Source organism: Mycena indigotica, assembly GCF_014461135.1.
Source record: "Mycena indigotica strain 171206Taipei chromosome Unknown Mind.scaff0006, whole genome shotgun sequence".
NCBI lineage: Eukaryota > Fungi > Basidiomycota > Agaricomycetes > Agaricales > Mycenaceae > Mycena > Mycena indigotica.
In genome coordinates, this window is record NW_023503005.1 from 5,002,661 (window position 1) to 5,013,371 (window position 10,711).

At 48.9% G+C, this 10,711-nt stretch overlaps 2 protein-coding genes across 2 annotated transcripts; both read right to left on the bottom strand.

Annotated features, from left to right (window-relative positions):
* Nucleotides 1-5,609: 5,609 nt before the first annotated feature.
* Nucleotides 5,610-7,244, bottom strand: MIND_00795800 (uncharacterized protein; the record flags this gene model as incomplete). Its single annotated transcript, XM_037364641.1, has 1 exon — nt 5,610-7,244. The coding sequence occupies exon 1, from the start codon at nt 7,173-7,175 to the stop codon at nt 5,610-5,612; it is 1,566 nt and encodes a 521-aa protein (XP_037220285.1). The 5' UTR covers nt 7,176-7,244.
* A 330-nt stretch (nt 7,245-7,574) lies between these two features.
* On the bottom strand, nt 7,575-10,343 carry MIND_00795900 (Choline dehydrogenase; the record flags this gene model as incomplete). The annotated part of the gene is made up of 6 exons (XM_037364642.1): nt 7,575-8,027; nt 8,074-9,083; nt 9,131-9,258; nt 9,311-9,747; nt 9,792-10,042; nt 10,094-10,343. The coding sequence occupies 6 exons, from the start codon at nt 10,341-10,343 to the stop codon at nt 7,575-7,577; spliced, it is 2,529 nt and encodes an 842-aa protein (XP_037220286.1).
* Nucleotides 10,344-10,711: the final 368 nt, after the last annotated feature.

Genomic DNA, 10,711 nt, shown 5'->3' on the forward strand with positions numbered 1-10,711 from the left:
ACCAAATTGCAGACCTTGTTCTGTGGTACAACAGACACTCCAAACGTGTCCAGCTGGCTGTGACCCACATTGGAAGGCAGGACCTGATACTTGGATACTCCTGGCTCAAAAAGCACAACCCGAGATCTACTGCAGGGGAGGATCCACAGAGAAGAAACTCTAAGGGTCCACCTGCTAGATAGCTGAACTATATACTGCGCTCTTAATGTACTAAGTATGATCATTGTTCCAAGCAGTATGCCTGCACTGATGAGTGTGGAGTGCAGACAGCAAATGAGCTCTCTAACCAATCTAACCCACAAAAACAACCAAACTCCACTTGTTGTAGAGAGAGATATGTATAATGTCGAGCAGGAAAGATCACAAAACCCAAAAATTGTCTTCTCCTTGTGTGAGTACAGGCCCCTGTGAACAGAGCCTTGGCACAGATGTGTAAGGTTGTAGGGTAGATACGAGTTTCTTGTGAAAAACGTTGATTTTGTGTGTCCCAAAGTGTACTATCGATGAAACTCCGCAATAGAGAAGCGCCAATATGATGCCCGGAGAGTTTATACTCGTTGGATCAGGACTAACTGCGTTAAACCCTCTGAGTTGTCTCGAGTCAGGAACTAACTGCCTTAAACTCTTGACCAGCAACCGAAACCCAATAAACAGCAACCGGAACTCTTGTATTCAGCAACCAAAACCCTCAACCAATAATCCTTCTGACGCGATGATACTATTTCGAAAGAGCTAGCAAGATAGATTGACGAGCTAGATCCCCAGATGCACCTAGTAAAGCGGGGCAATCCGTGAACCTGCCAAATACAAAAACAGAGATATAAATACTAAACAGAAATTAATAGAATCAGGGAAAATCATGAGTAAGAAAAGTAGTCCATGTGCATAATTGTATAGGTATCATTTTCGCCATACGGCCCAGAGTCGAAAATCCAGGTCCAGATGACTGGTATTGCGTGTATTGGTGTCAATGACCTGTGTAAATCTTCTGTGTTCGCGACCATCTAGTTTTGCTTGTGAAGTATCCCTCGATCTTGAGTAGGATAAGTGGATAGCTCTGCTTCCCAGCTTTCAATTGATACCCGTAACTCGTATCTTGTGCGTATGGCCTCAGCGGTGGTTGTCCCAACTCTCCTGGCGCATTTCCAATGTTCAGATGATCAGTTCCTCGACAGTGTTTTAGAGTCGCCGTTGATCGCAGGTCCAGGCCCCAATCAATTGAGTAGGTTTTCGCCGTTTAACCGTCCCTTGGCACTCTCGATCCTCCAGCAAGATCCGAAACCACATTCCAATGATGTCAGTCGTCGATACCAACAGAGATAGGGGTGTCCCTTATCTAGGAGAAGTCAATCTCGAGTCTCCACTGCGTGCCAAATCGAATATGCCTTTTAATATACACTCCCTTTAGGTATTTTGCATAGAATTGGATAGATTCTAGCAAGAAACAGGCTCTGCGAACTTTTCCTAGTCAAGATTTTGGAATCACTAAGAGCGATTTGATAGATTTTAACTGGATTTTGACTGGTTCTTGTGCAGGTAACTCCCTAGTTGACCATTCGGGACTCATGTCAACTCCGAGACGTGCGCTGAGCAACAAAATCGACAAAAATAGTCGTTTCCTGGTCTGTCCCAGACTGCGGCTTATCACCGCATCTAGTGGTCCCCAGCCTCTAACTCCCATAGCCACCCCTTTCCGGGAGTCACCATCAGAGATCACTAATGCCATCAGAGACCTCTCCAGATGTGGACGCACCACTTTCCTCCGAGACCTTGAGCCTATGGCCTTATAGCCTCTTTGGGCTGTTGCTCATCAAGGTCTCCCTGCAACCTCTACCCGTTGGACCTCTTGGGTGTTCCAAATCTACGTCAGTGTTCGGGCTTACGTTTGGATGGCTGAGCCTTGCCATGGCTCCGCCCCTCCACTCCGCCACCACGGCCCCTGTCATCGGGTCTTCCTTTGGGTGAGGCCTACTACCGTTAAGGCTCGTGCCTACTGCAGTGCCCCAGGCTGCACGCCTTCACACCTCCACCTCTCTGGAGATGTCCGGGGATGTCTCCGAGTGACCCTCCTGTCGCTACCCTCCAGTGGTCATGGCTGGCCGCCATTCCCATTGGTCCTTTCCGACACTCCCCGGCCCTTGGACTAGACCGACTCCTTCCCTCTCCGCTCCATGCCCCTCCCTCTCCGTTTCCGGCTGTCACGTCACGGTCACACACCCGGAATCGATTCCGATTCCGATTCCGGTTGTCACGGTCACGGTCACAAGCGGAGACGCCCAGAGGCAGTCTGGACCCCCCGAAGCCCTTCCTGGGCTTTCTAAGGATACCTGGGCTCTTCCCTTGGCATCATGGTCCCAAACCTGCCTCTCCGGAGCTTCAAGGGCTACTCGACACTCACCTAGGGTCCATTAGCGACACCTGACTTCTCCCATGTGTCGTTCGTCGCTATGCAGTCACTTTATCATTACTCCGGTCACTAGTATATAGTAGTGCACCTGAGCAGAGGGCTCCTTGGCTTGTTCTCTAAGGATTCCCCCTCTGCTCAGGACTCTGATTTCAAGCCTCGCGAGGTTGCCCTTACAGCCATGTTGTAAGCCAGGTTCCAGGGGGATCTCCAAGGTGGGGCGGCGATGCACCTGATGGAGGCGGTGATGCCATCACCAGAAACAGAATTGGGCCAGAGATATCTCTGAGGGTCACCAACTATATACTAGTCATCCATAACTATTGCTGTTGAGCACAGAGTTAGCGCAGAAGGCCTGGGCAGTGTGAGTGTCTGAGTTAGTGATTTTATTCCAAGGCGACTATTGGGAGGTTCTTGACAGATCAATGATAGTACAGACAGTAGAGGCTGTGGAGAATGGTCAGGTTAGGTTGGAGCATCTGAGGGGGTGCAAGCTGGGTGTGCCTTGGATGCAGTCGGATAGTCCGAGAGAAGGGAAAGTGGAGGTTTCCCTGACACCCCAGAGTGAATATGCTAATTAGCTTTTTTTAAAAAAAAATGCCATATATGTCTGATTTGTATATGTTAGATAAGTCTATATCCCTAGCTCTGATCTGTGACTCTCTCCTTCTCAGACTTCCCTATTAAAGCTTGGCTTAAGTGCTGACTTGAAGATATAAGTACTAGACAAAACCTGATCATAACTTGAGAAATATATTCAGTATATAGTAAGGTTTGGCCAACCACTGTGACTGAAAAAAAAATTGAGGTGGGTGTGACATGTGACCGACTAATTGATTGAAATAGTACAGTATATAAATGTTAGGCTTTGGGTCAGGCCGTGCAAGGCTTCTCCTAAGAACGTGCACCCAGAACAGAACAGATGAATTGTTGGGCCTGCATGCAGAGCGAGCGGGGGGGTCAAATCGAACTAAAAGGGCCCGTTAATGCAGTCTCTTGTTGAAGTCAGGGTTAGGGTTGAATCAGGTCATTTAGGGCCTGATGAGTCAGTGATGCATCCTATTACAGAGAGAAGCAGTACAATAGATAATCTCAGTGATAGAATACAGTGTACACTATTGCGCCTTATATATGCAGGCTCACTGAGAGATGATCAGACACCCTTGGCCTCTCCTGCTCCTTCTTGTCCCTGTTCCTAGCCGCAGAGGGGATGATTGTACATCCCTTGCAGGCCAGGTGCTACTCCTAGCTTCCTAGCACTCCTCCCCAATCCTCTTGTGTTGCGAGTTGGGCTTGACAACAACTTGATATGTCGTTCTTGGTCACGTGCTTATAGGGCTCCAACCATTTCTGTGTACAAACATTTTGCACACTGAAACGCAAGAATACAGAACACACAGACAACAAACTCTAACACAACACATACAAAAATCAGCACACAAACACAATAGAATACAAAACCAGGGAGCCTAATACCAAAACACATGGGCCAAGTCTCAGATCACTCAGATCAGACCATATCAGAAGCGGATCACGTCGGAGTTTGAAGTGGGTGGGTAGTTTACTGATGCACGCAAGTACGGGCATTCCAGCTAAAGTATATAGCTGTTGCAATCCAGAAAAACATGTTTAACGACTCAGAACAATAGGGTTGGGGTGATTAAGTAAGCGAAACAACACGCGGGACCAAATCAACAGCGGGTGGGGCGGCGGGCGGGTACTTGGAACAACAGGAGTCACAGGACACAATGACAGAGGTTCTCCAATACAAATAGCGATAGCGGACACGACAATAGCAAACAAAACCCGTACAGAGCCTGACACTTGAATTCTCTGTCCTCTAGTCTACAAAAGCTGCTAATTTATACCTCTAGGCACACTGCATCCCCACTGTCTTCCAGCCTGCGCAGTCCACTATCTGGCCAGTGCGCACAGTGTGTACAGTGCGACCTCTAACTCGTCTCGCCCTTCTGCTTACTCAATTCCGCTTACGAGCTAGGGCCGCTTGGTCCACCAGCATTGGCGGTGTTCTGGACATGTTTCGACGTGGCTATGCCAGTGGTTCAAGCTCCGGATGCCCTCTGGCGTCGTCACAACTGGCTGGACGTGTCCCCAAGGCCCCCAGGGCCTCCACTAGCTCGCTCATCCTTTGGAGTGGAACCGAGCTCGGTGCGGCTATCAGACCGGATGTCATCCCAATCGGGAAACACCGCCCCGGACTGGTGCTTGCCAGTCAAGATGGTGCATGCCCGATCGCTGTGGCTATGGGCGGGCTGTGGGGCCTGATCCCAAGCTTGTACGAATCTTGCATGCTTTATCATAGTTATAACCATTTTTATTTTCATTTAGTTTACCAGGATGTCTAAATAGTAAATAAATGAAAACAAATGGTTTAAATAGTTATTATCTCAGATGATCAAATATGGGCAAATAATTGTACTGCTGCTGGGAAGTATGTTTAACTTGAAAACAAATCCTCATATTTAACATGATATTCTTTTGTGGTGGGTTTTGGAAAGTCTACCATCCATTACAAGAAATTGATGACAACAATATGACACTAAACTAGTTGAAGTTCAAGCATTTCACTTACTCCAAGCTTCAAATACTATAACAGAGGACAGAATGTGATCATTGTAGGTAAATGGACCATGTAAAACTTGTGTCTAAGTCCATAGAAATGTCACTGATTTTATTGTATTAAATTACCATTTTTAACTGTTTTTAACTGGTAATAACTGTTTATAAACCATTTTCTACCCTTTCCCTTTTGTTTAGCTGGGGTTGTAAAGGAAAACTAAATAATTGGAGCCCTATGTGCTTGTGTGCATTCCTCCTACTGGAGCACCTGTTCCCCATTGTCATGTGCTGCGTGTTGCAGGCCCTCGGTGGCCCGACAGCAGCACCGGAGCGGATAGGTCAGGTCTTATCCCTGACAATAAATCATCTACCTAATCCGGCAATTAAGTATTGTCATGGTTGGTTGATCCCCTGGTAAGCTCTTGAACTTGTTTTTTATGTGTGTATTCTTAAATACATTATATTTCTCCCCCTTGGCAACCTATTAAGAAGCAGAAGTAGTCCAATCAACAGTCCATTGTATAGTAATGTGCAGAAAGCTTAAGATACATACCATCAATTTCTGATTGAATCAATTGTTCTTGACTCCCCTTCAGTCTACTGTCAGGGATACTACTTATTGGTGTTACAGATTGATTGATATTCCAGGTAAAAGTAAAACACCGCAATGTAGCAATTCTAACTTCGCTTCCGCAACGGCATCGCTCCAGTCAGCTGCAGGAATGTGTGCTTCTACTTTGACCAAGAAGCTCCGGGTTTCACCATCGGAGGTTCTTGGTATGGTTTCCGTTTGCAGCCGTACACGAGAACGAACCATTTGGAGGAATAGCGCACCTCCATCGCTCATCACTTCCCTCGTCGTCAATCCAATCCAGAGATAAGTCAACCTCGGCAGGATGTTGTTTGACCGGTTGGGCAGCCATATCAGGCTTCTCACCAATGCTTCGTCGTTGAGTATTGGCAGGCGAAGCTCTTCTATTGTGCTGTCATGCGTGAAGAGAATGCGCAACACACTCTGGGTGCTTGTTGGGTCCAAGTGGCAGAAGTCTAGTACCCGCAGTTTTGTCAGGCCGGAGTTGGCCTTGAGGGATGCAAAATTTTCGGGATCCCAGTGGGCGTTGTCGGCGACAAGCTCTTGGACACCGGGAACGGCCAAGAAAGGCAATATCATGGTGGAATTGTTGTTGAGGACAAGGGTTTTGACAGCAGGAAGATGGCACACAGGATAAGTTGATGCGAATGGGAAGGGTATGAGCCGCCCAAGCGTTAAATGGGTGACAAGTTGACACCGACGGAGGATATTGAGGAGTAACGGCATTGGCCATGAGCCAACCCAATCGGCGGATTCGAAGGCAAGGCCTAGATGGGTAAGCTGACCCCAGGGAAAATACACTGCATATGATGCCGTATCGCCTGGTGGCGGACTCCGAGAGAGCGTCAAATCAAGGCTGGTCAGTAATGGCGCATTGGAGAAGGTTTCAAGAGTATCGCCTCTGTCCATGTTGCGTGCCTGGTAACGGCATAGGTTAAGTGCGAGTGTGGTTAACTGAGTGAAATGTTGCATTGGTTGAAGGAGTTCCGCATAGACAGGCACTGCGCCTGATGGAATCGCGAGCGTTTTCACACCAGCGACAAATCGATCAGACCGAAGGATGGTGTGAAGGACATATGAAGGTGGTCCTTCTCTATCTCGATAGTTCGGAGAGACGGTCGGATTGAGAGTTACGTTCAGAGGGGCTTGTCCGGAGCGTGCCAGCAGATTGCCAGGATCAAAGCTGTCCCTGTATTCATTGGCCCGGAAGGTGAGGTTCGTCCACAGCCTGGGTGAGCCAAGGCAAATTTTTCTCCACCACGAGCATACGTTCAACAAGAGAAGTGGCGCCACTTGGGAATTAGTGGAAAAATAGTCGAGTTTCGCAGAGTCAACGCGGACACATTGCTCGAAGATTTCGGCCATTATCTCAACAGGGAGGCGTCGTATCGGAGACAAGAAAGAAGCCAGGACATAATTGTTGTTCTTGCGCCTTCCTAGAAGGTCTTGCAAATCACGGACGAAGGAAAGTACAGCATCCAGTTCATGCTCTAGCTCAGCTTCATCGGCGAGTCCTTCTCGAAGCAATCCCGATATCTGACTCTGCTGTGCCTGCGAGAGCTGCTCGTAAAGGGACTCCAGCCCGAGAGGGAGTTCCATGCCGATATCTATGCAATCCAGCCTGTGTGGAGAAGCAAAATCTGCCACAACGCACCAGCGGGAAAGTCCATTCAAGTTGTAAATGTACTAGTATCAGGCAAATGTTGGAAGCAGAGACAGAAGACAGGCAATTGCAGCCAACGAGTGGTTGTCGTCAAGCGGCCAAAGATCGGAGTCACACGGTGACAAACAACAGGTTGGTAGAAGACAGTGATTTTTCTGCTTGTTTTCCTACATATGTACCATCTACTAGTGTGAATTATATACCAGCTGTCCGTTCAAGGTCCATACTATATACTATGCCGAAATACATTTCAGTTTTGAGAGCGGGAAAGAGTGTAAATGAGTGATTGTAGTCCGTATAATGCCCAAAACGAAAGCAAAGTCTGAACCAGTACCTCAATGTCGAGGCTGGTCGTGGTACTGATGTTGCGGCGGCAGGTCCGTATACCGCTGGCTAGGGGAGAAGTTGGGCGAGCCCGGACCAGGAGAGGAAGGAGGATGTGAAGGGTGAAGGGCGGCGACTTCAGGAGTTGATAAATCGGCATGGATAGCACCGTATTGAGAGTGGGGATGGTCGTGGAACGTGGCCTCGCTGCCACTTCCCAGACTCCTGTTGTGGCCGTGCATCGGACTCGGCGGGTAATAGTGTTCGTCATATTTGACGTGTTGCTCGTTGTCGGGATGTGTCGCAGTTGCCATGCTGTCGACGCTGAATGCAGAGTTGCGTTTGACAGTGCCAGCCATGAATGGCGCATGGGGCTGTGTTGGATACCACTCTTCCTTCGTCGAAGCAGCGAATGCCGCGTTTTGCTGACGCTTGTTACCGCGACGACGAAGCAAGACCAATAACTAGACTTTGTCAGGTATGACAGTAAGGCAGAAGGAATGGACATACCGCAATGAGAGCAATAGCGCCTACAGCCGACCCAGCTCCAATAGCGATCTTGGTTCCAGTAGAAAGCGAGGAGCTCGAGTTGGTCGCGTTGTTGGTATTACTTGAGCCAGAACCAGAACCAGAACCGGCGCCACCGGAAGAAGACGGGGAGTTCGGGGAAGATGAGGAGGAGCCAACTGCGAAATACTTGGCCTTGATTATGTCCGCTGCGCGTTCAGCAATGCCATAAGTTGTCGCCATCGTATGTGCTGACACATGCAAAGGTGCAATCGAGACATCGACCACACGAAGATTTTTTGTGCCGTAAACGATGAGGCGGGTGTCAACCACCCCGCCACGCTCAAGCGGTAACATCGAGTTGGTACCAATGGGATGGTATTCCGTGCCAGACGAGCTAGCAATGTAGCCATTGATCGCGTCATCTGTAGCCGGCATTCCTGGTGTAGTCTCCGTTTTGATCATTTCCGACATCGGTGCGGTCGCAATGGTCTTTCGAGTGTACTTGAAGGCAGTACGCATGAGGTCGAGGTCATACGAGACCGAAAGGTAGTTGGGGTTGATCTCGGGGTAGTCGAAAATGGAGGCGGACTTGATGTTAATGTAGCCGCGCGAAAACGGGTGCTGGAGACAGAGCTGAATTCCAATCATGGATGCGGCAGAGCCAAACATGTTGAAAATCATCTCAATTTGGCCGATTGTGGAATCCGCTGCCCAACTAGACAGTATTGAATATTGCGCTTTGAGACCAGCTTGTACGGTGGAGTCCATGGAGGAAGCGGCTGCGGAAGTAGAAAGAGCGGAGTTGGTGTTGATGGAGGAGGCCCAGGGGGATGTGTCAGTACCCATCATGTGGGTAGTCGCAGGATAAGCAGTTGCCTCGTTCCAATAACTCCACATTCCAGTGCCATCTTTCCGCCAAATCGCGAGTTGCTCGTCCCACAACTGCTGGTCAAATTTAAGAGCGGCCCATGTGTCGTTGTCGGTCGCTTGCATATAGAGAGAGGCGGAAACTAGCACCAATCAAACAGCGTGGATGACGCGAAAGAAAGGTACAAACGATGATCTTGCAGATTTTGGCCAACTCCAGGGAGGTCTACGACGCTTTGAATTTCGAGGCCAGCCAGGAGCGACTTTGGGCCAACGCCAGAGACTTGGAGGATTTGTGGAGACCCGATAGTACCGGCACTGAAAAAAAAAAGTAAGCAAGCAATCCAAAACGATTGAATAAATTGCGCACGATAAGATGACTTCCTTGGCGGCATTGACTTGGTAAACAGTTCCGCCAGCATTAGCCGCGAAAGAAACCCCTCCCGCCATCGCAGCACCGGAAGTTGTGGAGTTCCAGTTGATCTTCGTAACTTGGAACCCGGTAAGGATGACAAGGTTTGTCCCAGAATACGGTGCGATATAACCGAAATTAGAGTCGGAACGAGAGCCGTTGTGAGGGTTGATGATCGACGGGACGAATGATACACCGATGTTGTCGCCGTTGGCAGGGTCGAGGGTGTGTGGTAGGCCCATGTTAACCATCGTTGGTACCCATGTCGCGAGGTGGGAGAACTGGTACGAGCTATAGCTGCTCTGGATGGGGCCAGTGGTTCCGTGGGCATTAGAGTCGTGCGTTACAGACAATAACTTCGCGTTGGCTTCCGACATTGGAGTAAAGGTTTCAGCCTAAGATAATTAGATTCTGGGTTTGATAATTTCGGAGACGTTACCTTTTTCATCGAAGCCTGCATCTGTTCCCATCCCCAGTCCTCCGCATTAGCAGCACCATTCTGGAGAGTATTCCAAGCGTCGTATTCTGGAGCGCTTCCTCGACACCAGAAACCGCCATTGGTGGCAGATGAACCACCAAGACCCTTGCCTCGGGGCCACGCTTTTGCTGCATTGCCAGCGTTACTTTGAGTTGTTGTCGTGTAGGCCCAGTCATAAGTTGTTCCCGATACTCCGTTGATGTAGGACATTCCTATATATCACGTCAGCTTTGGCCGCAAACAAGATGAAGAACAAATCGCACCAGGAATCGTAATCCGGTCAGCAAATTCACTCCCATCCGTGCCAGCCTCGATAACAGCGATGGTCGTATTTGTCCACTCTGCCAGCCTCGCTGCAAGCGCCAGCCCTGCAGTTCCTCCTCCGACAATGACAAAGTCAAATGTCTTGCCTGAAACTTGACTAGGGTCGGTGGTCGACCGTTTATGTATTGGTGTTGGCGTTGCAGTTATTAAAGCGACCATGGTGGCTACGATAAACAGTAGAGGGCGCATGGTTTGAGCGAGAAGGAAACGAGTGTCGGTTGAAGGATAATGATGGCAGTATTATAGAGAAGCTGGAGTCGATTATCGGAGCGGAAAGAACAGGTGGATTGCTGAAGGTGAAAACCCTGAAGCTGTCTTTAACTTTTAAGACGAACAGCCCTCGATCAGTACTGCGGGCACATGGCGCCGAAGGAAGGTTTGCCGTCCGAGTAACGACAGGTAAAGGCGGCAGCATCTGGTGGAGAGTTAAGCAGTCATCTCGTTCAGGTAGATGACATAGCAGGAAAATCTCAGAACGGTCTAAACCGACCGATGGTCTATTTTTGAAAATATCCATGCAACATCGCGTGTGAGACTGAAAATCCAGGCGAATTCAC